General features: G+C 45.0%; 1 protein-coding gene across 10 annotated transcripts in view; it reads left to right on the top strand.

Moving 5' to 3' along the window:
- Positions 1 to 16,813, top strand: part of LOC121574004 (transcription factor 7-like 2) — a 56,502-nt gene that overhangs the window by 29,907 nt on the left and 9,782 nt on the right. For 7 of the 10 annotated variants that reach the window (XM_041886498.2, XM_041886497.2, XM_041886504.1 and 4 more), the window contains exons 4-7: positions 5,580 to 5,703; positions 9,994 to 10,081; positions 15,329 to 15,415; positions 16,472 to 16,591. In XM_041886498.2, the coding sequence (XP_041742432.1) occupies positions 5,580 to 5,703; positions 9,994 to 10,081; positions 15,329 to 15,415; positions 16,472 to 16,591 (419 nt within the window). The remainder of the gene's footprint in view (positions 1 to 5,579; positions 5,704 to 9,993; positions 10,082 to 15,328; positions 15,416 to 16,471; positions 16,592 to 16,813) is intronic. The other 3 variants (XM_041886500.2, XM_041886499.2, XM_041886507.1) reach the window with 1 other exon arrangement.

Below are 16,813 nucleotides of genomic sequence, written 5' to 3'. Positions count from 1 at the left end.
TAACCACACACATCATACTTCTGACTTTTGAGCCGCTTTGACAATGCTCTTATTTCACAGTTTAATGTCTGGTTCTGTGTACAGAACTCCACTAGACAAACAAATATGTCTGGGTCTGTGTGTTAAACGGTTTATCTATTGTGTTGATAAACCATAAAGAGGAGGAAGTGACAATTTTCACCAGGATTTATGATTCTGTGGTCGTCTCATTTCCCTTAATTCTGCGTCAATATTTTGCATCAATAATTACGGATGACTCCTTTGATGACATAAACAAGAAGACCATTAATTAGGTTTTAAAGCATGATCATTAAAGACAATTTCAGTGGAGCTGAACACATCTTTATTGTTGTCTAACTGTGCTCATTTAGATGGAGATAGAATTCCTCTGCAAGTCTGTATACTGGGTTGGCCTGGTCTGTCTGTCTGTCCCTCAGTCCCATATATTGTTCAGTTACAGACAGAATGGCTCAGCAATGGAGCATTCCCACTGTGCTGCTAGGAGGTAACACTCTAGATACAAGATCCCCTATGATCCTCCCTCCCCTGCCCCACCAACACACCCCAGCATCTGCCCACCAGTATAGCATATACAGTTGAAGTCGGAAGTTTACATACACCTTAGCCAAATACATTTAAACTCAGTTTTTCACAATTCCTGACATTTAATCCTAGTAAAACTTCATGTCTTAGGTCAGTTAGGATCACCACTTTATTTTAAGAATGTGAAATGTCAGAATAATTGTAGAGAGAATGATTTATTTCAGCTTTTATTTCTTTCATCACATTCCCAGTGGGTCAGAAGTTTACATACACTCAATTAGTATTTGGTAGCATTGCCTTTAAATTGTTTAACTTGGGTCATACGTTTTGGGTAGCCTTCCACAAGCTTCCCACAATAAGTTGGGGGAATTTTGGCCCATTCCTCCTGACAGAGCTGGTGTAACCAGGAGTCAGGTTTGTAGGCCTCCTTGCTCGCACGCGCTTTTTCAGTTCTGCCCACAAATGTTCTATAGGATTGAGGTCAGGGCTTTGTGATGGCCACTCCAATACCTTGACTTAGTTGTCCTTAAGCCATTTTGCCACAACTTTGGAAGTATGCTTGGGGTCATTGTCCATTTGGAAGACCCATTTGCGACCAAGCTTTAACTTCCTGACTGATGTCTTGAGATGTTGCTTCAATATATCCACATAATTTTCCTTCCTCATGATGCCATCTATTTTGTGAAGTGCACCAGTCCCTCCTTCAGCAAAGTACCCCCACAGCATGATGCTGCCACCCCCGTGCTTCACGGTTGGGATGGTGTTCTTCGGCTTGCAAGCTATCCCCTTTTTCCTCCAAACATAACGATGGTCATTATGGCCAAACAGTTCTATTTGTGTTTCATCAGACCAGAGGACATTTCTCCACAAAGTACGATCTTTGTCCCCATGCGCAGTTGCAAACCGTAGTCTGGCTTTTTTATGGTGGTTTTGGAGCAGTTGCTTCTTCCTTGCTGAGCGGCCTTTCAGGTTATGTCGATATAGGACTAGTTTTACTGTGGATATAGATACTTTTGTACCTGTTTCCTCCAGCATCTTCACAAGGTCCTTTGCTGTTGTTCTGGAATTGAACTGAGCGTTATGACGGATGCGTTGTCCCATGGTGTTTATACTTCTGTACTATTGTTTGTACAGATGAAGGTGGTACCTTCAGGCGTTTGGAAATTGCTCCCGAGGATGAACCAGACTTGTGGAGGTCTACAATTTTGTTTCTGAGGTTTTGGTTGATTTCTTTTGATTTTCCCATGATGTCAAGCAAAGAAGCACTGAGTTTGAAGGTAGGCCTTGAAATACATCCACAGGTACACCTCCAATTGACTAAAATGATGTCAATTAGCCTATCAGAAGCTTCTAAAGCCATGACATAATGTTCTGGAATTTTCCAAGCTGTTTAAAGGCACAGTCAACTTAGTGTATGTAAACTTCTGACCCACTGGAATTGTGATACAGTGAATTATAAGTGAAATAATCTGTCTGTAAACAATTGTTGGAAAAATTACTTGTGTCATGCACAAAGTAGATGCCCAATCCGACTTGCCAAAACTATAGTTTGTTAACAAGAAATTTGTGGAGTGGTTGAAAAACGAGTTTTAATGACTCCAACCTAAGTGTATGTAAACTTCCGATTTCAACTGTATGTCCACTGTGTTGTGCATTGGCTGTGTGTGCGTGTGGGTGCATGTGTGCGGAAGGGGGATTTAGTATTTTAAACATGGCTGCGTTGTTATGTCTGCCTTGGCTTTGATGTTCTCCAAACCTCCAACTAAGTGCTGCTCATTTTGGGTAACTCTGGAGAGGGAGAATCACTTCCAGATTAGGCTTCCTACTCTGTGTGATTGGGTGTTGGGTTATAATGGCAGGGAGTGGCAGTGACAGGGGGAAGGGACGCTAGGAGTACTTCTACCTGACTGTCAGCCACTGGACATGGGCCCTGGGCACTGGAAACACACACACACACACACACACACATGAAACTGGCTCAGTCTTTGTATAGAAACCTTAAACTTAGTCATCCAGAGCACTATTTAAATTATTTCCATTCCTGGCTTGGACCCATATATAGCACATGGCCAGTTCCGGGATCAAAAATAATGTGAAAGTTTCAGGTCTCATTTTGAAGACTTCCTGTGCCACCTCAGCCAACCCTTACACTCTCTCTGCACTGCAGTCAGGTGTGGGTTATTTCCCTACACCTTTAGATTCAGGCTCTATACTCCTGCTCGCCCAAACCTCCAACCTGTCTCTCACCTTTCAGTCAATATGTGTTGGTGAGGGCGGGGGTTTTGCTGAAAAGATGTGTGTATGTGTGTGTGTGGGGGGGTGTATGTGTGCGTTGGGGGGATGTGTGTGTGTGGGGGGGTGCGGATGGGGGTCTGTAGGTATTGTTGAAAATGTGTGTGTGTTTGGGTGTGTGGGTAGTGTTGAAAGCGTGTCTGTATGAGTAATGCCACAGCCTCACCACAGCGAGGCTCTGGCTCAGTGTGGCGGTGGGACAGTGGATTGGTTAACAGTCACAACTGTCTCCCCTCCTGCCTGTCTATATCTGCAGCCCAGCGGCTTAACCTGGGATTTCACAGGGGCCACATATAGGCTACACTGTATACAGTGGGAACAGGCTCTCTATTGTAATAAATAGGACATGACATTACAACCATAGTTGTTTTCTGTACTTAACAGAATGGTAATTCATGGTAACTTGTGATTGATTGTCAGGGGAAGAGAGTGTTTTATTAGTGGTATTTTATGTCTTCTGCTCATTCATGTAATGACAATGTTACAAAAAGAAAACAACTGAGTTGAATTGGATCTCTTTGTGAAAGCTCACTTTACAAAATCGCTTTTTTCACCTACTTGAAAGCCCTAAACAAGACCATTCAATCCAAATGATTATACTTCATTCAGCCATGATATATAACAGAGGGTAGCCCTAGAGGATGAACAGAGAAGTGAGTGCGTTTAATCTATCAACGATGAAATAGAGAGATTAGAAAGGACCCTTCATTTCCGCTTCAAAAAACCCTTCTTAGGTCTGTGAAAACCAAAGAATACATTATGGGCAAAGTGTTTCATCAGCATAGGGAATGAAGCTGCAGAGACAAGGGTCAAGGTGTAGCCTATTGGTCGTCGGGGGGAGGCCGTCATCCATCATTAATTCCCAGTGATGTCTCAAACACCATTACCTCTTTTATTTAACACCGGATTCCTGTTCAAACACAACCCCGCCAGATAAAAGGCAATATCAATATGCTAATATATGTCCTTTTAAGTGAAATTATATTACTGCAGGAGGAGCACTGTGCGTTTGCCGTACTTTAAAATGTTTAATATCTAATTGGAATTTTGTCTTTGATGTTATCGGAGACCGAAGATTGTAGATTCGAGTTATAGATTGAAGTCTTTAGTTCATTCACCTCTCTTTAGGTGCATGCGTACGTTCGTGCGTACGTGCGTATTTGTTTGCACTCGCTCCTATGCGTGTACGCACTAGTCCGTCACTGTTACAACACAGAATCATAATTATGTCTAAGTTGTGTGGGGGGGTTTTAAATAGAGGGAGGCTGATAATTATACGTTAAAGGAGTGCGCTCATTTGGTCTCTGCGAGTGTGTGTAAAAAAGGAACGCACATAGAGAACCACTTCAAGGACGGCTAATTGCCTTTAGGAAGGGAGAGACATCAAGAAACAGAAATATACAATTGTGTGGCGGCTCTAATGTTACGAGGAAATGGAACATCAGCCTCAGACCTTGAAAGGGAACCAGTGGTCCTGGAGGGTCTTTCTGGTCTCCTACAGATGAGAGAGAGAGAAAGAGAGAGAGAGAGAGAGAGAAAGAGAGAGACAGAGATAAAGCCCTTTGAATTGATATTGAATTGAGAGAGAGAGAAAGAGAGAGAGAGAGAGAGAGAGAGGTAGAGAGAGAGAGAGAGAGAGAGAGAGAGAGAGAGAGAGAGAGAGAGAGAGAGAGAGAGAGAGAGAGAGAGAGAGAGAGAGAGAGAGCGAGAGAGAGAGATAGAGAGGGCGAGAGAGAGAGAGAGAGAGAGCGATGCCCTGCTCCTGAATATACTGTAGACTACTATACTGCAGAAATCTCCTTCTCTCTCTCAGCTCTGATGTTGTGTTTTGTCTGCATGTGTGTGGAACATTAAAAGCAGTGGAAGTATATTGATCTAGCTCCTCTCCCACTGCATACACATGAGATCCTGTGTTAGGAGGTTTAAATTTGATGTAATCAGGTGGGATATAGGGCAATGTTGAAAGTGTGTTTTAATGTGTGTCGGCGAGCGTGGAAGAACTGCCTTAAAGTGATAAGGCATTCACTTTGTAAAGCAGCAGGGGGCAATGTGAAGCAGCAGGGCAAGCCTCAGCCCCTCTCAGTAGTACTGCTGCCGGAGTCTTCAGAGCAGTGGGAAAAAATTGAAAACTTTTTCATAAATATGTACATACACATGAAAATCAATGCCTCTGCCAAACCTTCAAACACACACACACACACACACACACACACACACACACACACACACACACACACACACACACACACACACACATTGAACAAATATGAAAGGCTCTGCTATTGCAACTGTGTCCAAGAACGGTGAATACCTCCAACATGGTAACCACTGTGACATATCATATGTCAAACAGCATGCTGTTAGCATTAGAAATAACTGGATTTCACGTAAGTTATTGAAAGCCATTTGTAAACAGGAACATGAAAGCAAACAAGCTCTCACGCAGCCTCCCTTGATCATCAAAGGCCTATCGATCAAATGTTCCCCCACACCCTCCACCCCTCCCCGAATCCCCAGCCAACCCAATGGGAGCAAATGTATTCAGCCTCCAAAGCACATCTGTTTGTTCCAAGCCATGCTTAAAATGACAACCGCCTCTCTCTCTCTCTCTCTCTCTCTCTCTCTCTCTCTCTCTCTCTCTCTCTCATTCTCTCTATCTCTTTCTCTCACACTCTCTCTCTCTTTCTTTCGTTCTCTCTTTCTCTCTCTCGCTCTCTCTCTCTCTCTCTCTCTCTCTGTTGCAGTCCAACAAAGTTTCGGTGGTCCAGCAGTCTCACGGGATGCACCCCCTGACGTCCCTGTTGCCGTACAGCAACGACCACTTCAACCCCAGCCCCCCTCACCTGCCCACAGACATGAGCCAGAAAGGTAGGTCACCCAATCATCTCCCTCATAACCATCTCCCTCATTACCATCTCCCTCATTACCATCTCCCTCATCATCGTCTCCCTCATAACCATCTCCCTCATCATCGTCTCCCTCATCACAGTCTCCCTCATCACCGTCTCCCTCATCACCGTCTCCCTCATCATCGTCTCCCTCATCACCGTCTCCCTCATCATCGTCTCCCTCATCACCGTCTCCCTCATCACCGTCTCCCTCATCACCGTCTCCCTCATCACCGTCTCCCTCATCATCGTCTCCCTCATCATCGTCTCCCTCATCACCGTCTCCCTCATCACCGTCTCCCTCATCATCGTCTCCCTCATCACCGTCTCCCTCATCACCGTCTCCCTCATCACCGTCTCCCTCATCACCGTCTCCCTCATCACCGTCTCCCTCATCACCGTCTCCCTCATCACCGTCTCCCTCATCATCGTCTCCCTCATCACCATCTCCCTCATCACCGTCTCCCTCATCACCGTCTCCCTCATCATCGTCTCCCTCATCACCGTCTCCCTCATCACCGTCTCCCTCATCACCGTCTCCCTCATCACCGTCTCCCTCATCACCGTCTCCCTCATCACCGTCTCCCTCATCATCGTCTCCCTCATCACCGTCTCCCTCATCACCGTCTCCCTCATCATCGTCTCCCTCATCACCATCTCCCTCATTACCATCTCCCTCATCATCGTCTCCCTCATTACCATCTCCCTCATTACCATCTCCCTCATTACCATCTCCCTCATCCTAACGCACACTAGCCAGATGAGTGGGAAGGCCTGACTTCTCCTGTCAGTCACCACAGCAGAATAATACAATAGTCCACGGTCCTTATCGATTCCCATTTTAAATGGTAATTATTTCACCTGAACCAAAAGGAATTGGTACTTCCAGCTGAATTGTAACATTACATTTACATTTACGTCATTTAGCAGACGCTCTTATCCAGAGCGACTTACAACAATCCTGAAAGAAGAATATGGTGCCCCTTCACCATCTACTTGGGCCGATGTCTCTGTGGAGTCTCTGACTGACTTCTCTTAAGTAAGACCTGCACTGTGCAACTGCTGTGACCTTGCCATGAAAAACTCTGAGCCCTTATTAATAGCATATTACTTGGGTCTGGAGTTTTTCCTGGTCAGTTCACGCAGTCATGGAAAGCTCCTGGCCCTGTGTTGTGCTGCTGCCGTCTTTCCCCCACCTCCACACACACACTCACACACACACACACTCACACACACACACACACACACACACACCTCCACCCCTTGTTCCTGAGCTGCAGCAGTGGAGCCGTGTGGAGCCAAGCAGCAGCTGCAGCCCAGAGACAGGGACTGCATCCCAAATGACAACCTATTCCCTGTATAGTGTACTACTTTTGACCTTATGGGCCATGGTCTAAAGTAGTGCACTATGTGGGGGAAATGGTGCCTTTTGGGAGGCAGCCCAGAGACAGGCCCTTCTTTCCAGGGAGCCTCTGGCGGTCCCACCACCGCACTTGAAGTGGTCCCTTCCCCAAGAGGGGCTGCTTGCCACACAACCCCCCCTCAAACACACACACACATGCACACACACAGCTGGAAGCAATTAGGGTGACAATCACACAGGGCCATCTCGGCAGCACACAAGGTTCTGCTTAGCACGCTACTCTTACACAGTCGCTCGCACACTCAGCTTGCATAGTCACTCACAGACCCACACGCACCACACGTACTCCATCACTCTCCTAAACATCCCACACGAAGTTCCTACTCAAATACAGAGAGAGAGAGAGAGAGAGAGAGTATGGACAAACATGTTTGATTTCATCTTTATCAATTCAATAGATCTGATTCATTTTCAGTGGGAGGAAAATGCCATTTTAACCCAAACAAGAGTCACAGTTTAATTAACAAGCCGATGAAAATGTCATCCTGTATCACTCTGATGAAGACTGACACTGGCTGAATAGCAATACGTGTTGGAGTGTGGCTGTAGTTGGTCTGTGGCCAAGACTGTGCCTGCATCAGGGCCTATCTCTGTCCACGCTGAGAGACGGGCAGGCACAGAGAGACAAACCCCCTCTCACAGACAGAGCAGGGCAGCAGGCCCCAGCCCAGACAATCTCTCTCAGTCTCCAGCTGGAATTCCCCAGCTCTCCCATTCCTTTTCTAGACTGGGGCTGGGCGGTGTAGCAGCTAGGTAACATGACAATTCCCAGGGGTGAGGCGAGAGGCGAGAACCAGTGACTCACCCCATAATGAGAGGTCTGGCCCTACCTGTACACACCTGATACCTCCTTACCCCCTTCACACATCATCACACCTCACCCCTCGTACCTCACACATCATCACACCTCACCCCTCGTACCTCACACATCATCACACCTCACCCCATGTACCTCACACATCATCCATCACACCTTACCTCGCTTACCTCACACCTTGCACTGCAGGCCTACCTCAGTAACCTCACATTGATTTCACATAATACCTCACATTGCAGTGTACAGAGACTACAGCTGACAATCAGTCTGAGTTTCCAGCAGCTTCTCTGACAATAGTCCCTACAAGTACTCTCCATCCATCTTCCATTACCCCACTCAGCCCGCCAGCCTGTCTGCATGTCAGTCAATCTGTCAGCCAGTGCATTCAGTATATTCACTACAGACATGTACTATTAGTCATTGTGTGTCAACCATCATACCAAACGACCAAAGTCACACCATGTTGTCACATTTGTTTACGTGTGCAGTTGTCAGATATGACTGCTTTGCTGCACTAGGGTGAAGTACAGAGTGAAAAAGAGAAAAGTACAGTAGAAATGAAAGCTGCTGTAATGCACTGTTCTGGACTCTACAGGTGTTCCTCTTTGGGTCTTTTTTCAGGCACAGCACAGGAGCTACTGTCCAGTCATTTTGGATTCCGATACAATAACAGTTTCTCTTTCTGTGGTTTTGTCTACAGTAAAAGGTTGTCAGTATTGAAATGCTATTTTGAGCAGTGTATCTTGGGGGGTTATTTGACTAAATTGTTTTATCTTGCACCTGAAAGATACAGTTAACTGAACGATCTTGTGTCTGATATCATTTCAGAGATGTTTATTAAATGTATTTGATGTTTTTCTTTACCATTAGAATTGTAACAAAACAGTGCAATTACTACATTTGAACCAATAAATAAGTAAAAAGTGACATTTCATTTTGAATTTACCTGAATAGATTCAAGTTAAAGTTAAACGTAGGTATACATTTTTTATTTTTTTAAAGGCTAAGAATTGAAGTTGAGTGCATCATAAACATTAAATATCAAGCGTGGATAAAGTTGTTTCTGGAGACCTCTTATTGTGATAACTGTGTTGGGAGAGTAGAGATTGAGACTGCACACTGGTCTGTACACGAGGGACAGGGGCTTTTTCAGGAGGGAGGGGAAGGGGTCTGGAGGGAGGGAGGGAGGGACAAGAGAGGTACATTCCAGTCCTTCAGATTTATAAATGGTCCCGTCCAGAAACAGGCCTGCAGCAACGGCAAATTATAGTCATCTGCAGCATTCTTCTGCAAATACAAATATAGGTTACCGTTGGATTGTGCTTAAGTGCTAGGTGCTCTCTGTTGACAAATGACTTCCTTTGAAAGGCACAGAGAGCCTTTTTGTTTTGTTTCAGGACGCTGCTCTTTTATGTGGGCCGACTCGATAATGGAAAACGTCACGTTTATTAAAACCATTTCGCTGCCTGGCCTGGCGAGTGTCAGTGGGGTGGGTGTCTGTGGAGTGGGGTGAAGTAGTGAGTGGGGTCCTAACCTCACATGTTTCTGACTGACTGACACATCATGGGAAGGAACTTGTAGCTTGGATCAAGATCCCTCTTTGCCATAAAACAATTGTTGGTGGTGCGATGCAAGCAGCAGGGGCCAAACAGTAAAACTGCTTGCTCTAGGAGAAGACGACGTAAGCTCAGAATGTCAAAGTCATGTTCACAGGAGACTGGCTGGTACAAAGGAGTGGAAACAAAGAACAGAGTTCACAGCTCTGAGTTTCTTCATTTCACTTGGTAGTGGTTCAACAAGATTCTGGGAGCCTGACCTTAGGCCTTAGTTCTCGAACATCGTACATAAACACCCCCTTGACCCTCCCATGAGCTAGTGAGCGCACACACACAGTAGGGGTGTATGAGAATAGGGAGGTTGTGTGTGTGACCTGTGTGTGTAATGGTAGGTTCCCAGCCAGGTAATGAGGTCCTTGCTGAGTCAGGGGCCCTGAGTTAACAAGCCTGTCTTCTCCTGTGTGTCCTCTCCAGGCATTCACAGGCCCCAGTCCCAGGACATCTCAGGCTTCTACTCCCTACCTCAGAGCGGTGTGGGACAGATGCCCCCCTCCATGGGCTGGTAAGTCTCACGCACACATACACACACACACTCTCTCTCGTGCACACACACTCACATACGCTCTCGTACACACACACACACACACACATACTCTCTTGCACACGGACATGAGCGCGCCGCACACACACACACTGACCTGGACTACTGACCCCTACTACATCAACCAATCGAGTCTCACTTCAGCCACTCAAGCCTTTTTTTGCATGGCAACCACTTCATCCCACGCAGTTAGTAGCTCCTATAAAGTTGGTTTATCGTGACAAAATTGGCAAATGCAGTAGTGATTGAATAGTTAACTTCCTAAAATACGAATGCCCTGCCTTGGATTCATTGATCATATCTAGCCTAGAGTTCCTCTCTCAAAATGAAACTTTTGTCTTCCCTTGCCTTCCCAGCCGCTAAGGCACTATAACAGAAAGTGTATACGATGCCAAATCAGAGCATGTTTTAACACCCATAATCTCAGACAGGGATTGTTAGAACACACGCTCTGGCTAACAATCCATCCATTGACTTGAGCTCAACTTTACAAATCCATTTATTAAAAATCTGTAACTGGCAGAATAACTTTGTGCAAATCCCCCTGAACAATTGTGGGCTTATCTTAAATGTGATGGGGATTTGGTTCACCATAATGGAATGGCAGCTAAGACTACTTCCATTCACATCCATGCTGTGTGTCTTTAAAGCTGGTGGAGGACATTGGCGCTCCCTAGACATGCTCCGTCCGCACGAGGCAGAGGTCTGCTATTTCTCTGGACTCTCTCACTGTCTTTTATTTCAAACAGTTAATGGTCACTGTGGAGTTTCTGTGGTATTGTCAACAAATCATGTTGTTTACAAACTCGTAATCTGCTTAGTGCAGATTATGCATTTGTTTGGTTTTCTTGTGTCCCTCTTTGTTTGGGGAAGAGAGAGCAAAGAAAGGAGATGACAAACAACTGGATGTGACTCACTGCGTGGTGTGGTGTGTCCCACTCCGGCCACCGTATGGCACGTGACTGGGGCCTGGGAGGATGTGTATTGTCTTCTTTCCCCATGAAGCTAGGCAGCCCACTGTAGGGACAGCCGACTGTAGCAGACAGCAGTACGTTTCACAGTTAATTTGTTTCAAAGAAGTTCAGATACAGGGTTAAGCAAGAAATTGATCGAGATTTCTCTATATAGTTGGTACTCTTAAAGGGACATGAGAGGGACAAATCACAAATCTATCGGTATGCCAATACACAGGAAAACCCCATCCGTGCCACAACACAAACAGGAAATGTTCTCTCCCCAGCGGAGGACGGACAGGGCTGTGGAGAGAAGAGGTGTTAGGTCCTGGATGTGGATGTTGCTCCTAATGGGCCTGTTGGCTGGGATTAGCACGTGAATCCCTCCCTGAGAGAATCCTCTGGACCTGGGAGCCTCCCTGACACTGAGCCTCCTCTGCCTTCCTTGATCTCAGGGACCTCCTGGGGCTGAGGAGGGCTGGGGAGGCGGGAAGCATGGAGCTGGGGTACTGCTGCATATCAAAGACTCCTGTTCAACCCCCCCTGCAGCAACAGGAAATGTGAATGGAGTGGATTATAATTAATAGACATTTCTGTAGGGGTTGATACATTTTTTGTTAGGGCAAATCAAGTCTGAAATGTTAAATTGAACATTACAAACATTAGAAGCCTTTTTAAACCTTGAATACACTAAGATGGCGCCGATAGACATGGTCACCCTGTTCATGGCTCATAAGCAACTTTGCAGTATTTCGTTTTTTTGTGTGTTGTAAAATTTTACAAGTAATTTTCATCATAGGTACACGTCAACTATGACAGACAAATTGAGGAAAAAAAGTCCAGAAAATCACATTGTAGGATTTTTAATGAATTTTTTTGCAAATTATGGTGGAAAATAAGTATTTGGTCACCTACAAACAAGCAAGATTTCTGGCTCTCACAGACCTGTAACTTCTTCTTTAAGAGGCTCCTCTGTCCTCCACTCGTTACCTGTATTAATGGCTCCTGTTTGAACTTGTTATCAGTATAAAAGACACCTGTCCACAACCTCAAACAGTCACACTCCAAACTCCACTATGGCCAAGACCAAAGAGCTGTCAAAGGACACCAGAAACAAAATTGTAGACCTGCACCAGGCTGGGAAGACTGAATCTGCAATAGGTAAGCATCTTGGTTTGAAGAAATCAACTGTGGGAGCAATTATTAGGAAATGGAAGACATACAAGACCACTGATAATCTCCCTCGATCTGGGGCTCCACGCAAGATCTCACCCCGTGGGGTCAAAATGATCACAAGAACGGTGAGCAAAAATCCCAGACCACACGGTGGGACCTAGTGAATGACCTGCAGAGAGCTGGGACCAAAGTAACAAAGCCTACCATCAGTAACACACTACACCGCCAGGGATTCAAATCCTGCAGTGCCAGACATGTCCCCCTGCTTAAGCCAGTACATGTCCAGGCCCGTCTGAAGTTTGCTAGAGTGCATTTGGATGATCCAGAAGAGGATTGGGAGAATGTCATATGGTCAGATGAAACCAAAATATAACTTTTTGGTAAAAACTCAACTCGTCGTGTTTGGAGGACAAAGAATGCTGAGTTGCATCCAAAGAACACCATACCTACTGTGAAGCATGGGGGTGGAAACATCATGCTTTGGGGCTGTTTTTCTGCAAAGGGACCAGGACGACTGATCCGTGTAAAGGAAAGAATGAATGGGGCCATGTATCATGAGATTTTGAGTGAAAACCTCCTTCCATCAGCAAGGGCATTGAAGATGAAACGTGGCTGGGTCTTTCAGCATGACAATGATCCCAAACACACCGCCCGGGCAACGAAGGAGTGGCTTCGTAAGAAGCATTTCAAGGTCCTGGAGTGGCCTAGCCAGTCTCCAGATCTCAACCCCATAGAAAATCTTTGGAGGGAGTTGAAAGTCCGTGTTGCCCAGCGACAGCCCCAAAACATCACTGCTCTAGAGGAGATCTGCATGGAGGAATGGGCCAAAATACCAGCAACAGTGTGTGTGAACCTTGTGAAGACTTACAGAAAACGTTTGACATGTGTCATTGCCAACAAAGGGTATATAACAAAGTATTGAGAAACTTTTGTTATTGACCAAATACTTATTTTCCACCATAATTTGCAAATAAATTCATTAAAAATCCTACAATGTGATTTTCTGGATTTCTTTTACTCATTTTGTCTGTCATAGTTGACTTGTACCTATGATGGAAATTACAGGCCTCTCTCATCTTTTTAAGTGGGAGAACATGCACAATTGGTGGCTAACTAAATACTTGTTTTCCCCACTGTAGTTATCTGGCTAGTTAGCTAGCTTTTCCATCACTGACATAAAAAGCTTGCCTAGCCTGTTTCAATTACCCTAAAGTTGTAGACATGCAGCCCCACAATTAAGAGGAACCGACTGTTATCAGAAATGAGTCCGTAGATCAGAATGTTTCTCCGCGATCGTTGGGTCAGCTGAGCACAGCAGCTGACTTGGGAGGCTACTGCAATGACTCGTGGCAGAAAGAACAGCTGCTTCATGAAAACTCATAATGATGGAAGCATTATCACTACTAGCTACAGTAGCTTACTAGCTAGCTTTTGTTGGAAGATTCAACATTGTGGGCGCGTTCGAGCGGATCACATATGTCAAGTCGGTGACCAAAGTGTGCTGCATTATGGGGTTAAAAATTGTTTGACTTGCGCCTACATGTCGACTGCTTGAACTTTACAAAAATCATATGATCAAAGGTCATGAAGTTTTGACTGCAGTCGCCTGCAGGTTTCTGCAGTTGCTCTTCACCAAATTCATCCTGAAGCCATCGCCTGCATTGTGGGAGGCTGTATTGTCAAGCAATCATTAGGGTGTTTTTGTTTGACCCACGCGAACGTGACCAAAGATGTGACTGAAACAGGAACCAACTTTGCCGCAATTCATGTATACAGTGGATATGTACAAATTAATGTGACATTTGAGGCTCTCTTTCACCAGTTGATTGTACAATGTACACACATATATTTTCAGTTTGTGAGGGTGTGGGGTTGGAGACATGTTTATTTTGACATTATAAAGAACAACTTTTATAAACAATGACAACACTGCCATGTTGCACTGAGACTTGCTGTTGGAAAACCACATCAGTGTCCGACGTTCGGCTGTCACAGATGCACCTCCCCCGACTTCACTCCTCGACTTTCGTCTCTCAATCGGTGACGTCACCCACCTTGAGACCTAGAAGTAGTTGTTTCCCTTGCTCTTCAAGGGCTGCAGCTTTTGTGGAGCGATAGGTAATGATGCTTCTTGGGTGGCAGTTGGCGATTTGTTCAGAGGGTCTCTGGCTCAAGCCCTGGTTGGGGCGAAGAGAGGGACAGAAACAATACTGTTACATTAGGATGGACTTAACTCCATAACCAGTCAAGCCCCTCATTAGCTAGCTGGTACACAGACTCAGAACCCAGACTGCCCGTATATACCTATAGCAGGGGTATTCAACCAGGGGTACTGCAGGGGGTCCGCGAAAAATATCGAAATAATAAAGTGTTGTTTTTCCCCCCCAATGTTTTTATGAATATCGCTAGCAATAACAGAATAAACTAATTTTGAATTACATACCTACAGTAGAAAATAGGAAAATATATTCTACTGATGTCAACTTTATTTCTCAACTCCTAATATTGAGCAAATTACACTTATTGGAACCAATTACACTTACTGGATTATCTGACATAGGCTTTGAAAAAGCACCTGCGAATAGGCTACCAGTGCCGCTGGCTGCTGGTAAGCTTTCTTGACTTGGACATCATTTTTTGTCAACACATGGCTAACCTTTGTTTAACCAGCTAAACAGCTGCTCTTAGTAAAAATGTGTTTGGAGTTACCTTTCTAGCTAATAGGCTATGTTAGAGTTTACACTTCCTCTTCCAATTATAATGTGGGGAGGTCAAAATAATGAAAAACGATTTATGTTGATTACTTCTCCTTGCCATGTTCATTCACCTGATGATAAGATAAGACGTGATTATTTTAATTTTTTGCTAACATAAGATGGGGGTCCCTGGAATGGTATCAAACACATGGTTCCTATGTGTTTGATGCCATTCCATTCGCTCCATTCCAGCCATTATTATGAGCCGTCCTCCTCTCAGCAGCCTCCACTGGTCTAAACATATTGTAGAAGTTAGGCAGTGAGGATTTGATCAGCAGCCTAGTTGAACTCTATTGCATCCCTATTTGTCCTCCCAACCACAGGCAAAGTCAGCCTGTCTATCCCCTGTCCTCATGTGGATTCAGACAGCCCTACTCCTCCAGTCTCCCCAACAGCTCTTCCTACCCCAGGTACAGTATTAGCTGAGCTGCTTCAGTCTGGGGAGGGAATCGCAAAATACATACCTACCCCTCTTCCAGTCCAATGCTTCTACTCCTCCCACCTACCATGTGTCCTTCGCTATTGCCTTGTACAGGTGCCTCCGCAACGTGTGTGTCCTGGCTTTTTGTGTGCCAACTGCTATACCCTACCCTGCAACTGTGTGGGGACCCACACGAAGAGACAACCCCTCTGTTCTCCTGGACAGAAGAGTGAGTGCAGCAGTGTATCTCATGTTGCTGTGACAAAGAGAGATGCTATACACAAACCACTGCAAACTGTCTGCAGTTGACTGTTGTTATTGTAGGCAAAGGCTCTGTCATGAAATCTCTCCTCTGTCACTGTAACTGGCGAGCCAAACATGCTAACTCAGTTAGCTTCAGCAATAAATCCAACTGGAGACATTGTTCACATTTAAATGTCATCAAACATCTATGTCACACAGCTTTCTCTCAATCCCATCAGTTCAGAGTGAGGCTTTAGGATTTGAATGTTTATTTTACACTGGAAGAATTATGTCTTTGGAATTTTATAAATCAGAAAATACATTTAATGACTAAATATATAACATATTAATTTCAGGAAATCAAAAACACACATTTCCAACATTACAACTCACATTTTCAATAAAGTTTCAGTAAATGGCACTTTTCATTCCCAATAAAATAATGAATAAATAGATATCATCAACAATATGAATCTCAAAAAATAAGATACTGAAAAGAAGCATTTAATGAAACCCTAATGAAAAATAGAGCAAGTATATTCCTGTTATCTACAGCGCAGCCTAGCTTTTGTCTGCATGTGACTACAGCTCCCTCTGCTGGCGTTGGATGAGACTTGTCACAGTCTTAATGCTCTGAGAGGACTGTCAGAAAGCCCATTCTTACAGGGCCAACCAACAGCCCACGTGCTTCAGCGCTTCATGGTAACGCTGCCATATATAAAGACAAAACATATTTTCTGATGCTTTGGTCTCTGTCTCTCTCTGTCTCTCTCTCGCCCTCCCTCTGTCTCTCCCCCACTAGGTTCTCTCACTCTCTGATGCTAGGACCAGGCATGCACCCCACAGGCATCCCCCACCCAGCCATCGTGCCACCTTCAGGCAAACAGGACCATCATGACCATTACGACAGGAACATGTACGCGTAAGTACCCCCATGGTGCGACCCCATCTCTACAATGAGTTAGACACACGTGTCTTTCAAAGGAGATGTGTGATCTGTGTGTGCTAGCTACATGGCATACAATACTGGAGTATCTCATTGATGCATTGAATGTGTATCAAAAGCTTAGATGGATGAATAGCCCCTTCTTATTGTTTTGATGTTCTTGTGTACATATTCACCACGGGTGTCCTTGTTGATCTT

The sequence above is a fragment of the Coregonus clupeaformis genome, unplaced genomic scaffold, assembly GCF_020615455.1.
Source record: "Coregonus clupeaformis isolate EN_2021a unplaced genomic scaffold, ASM2061545v1 scaf0088, whole genome shotgun sequence".
Lineage (NCBI taxonomy): Eukaryota > Metazoa > Chordata > Actinopteri > Salmoniformes > Salmonidae > Coregonus > Coregonus clupeaformis.
This window is presented reverse-complemented; position numbering and strand designations above follow the sequence as displayed.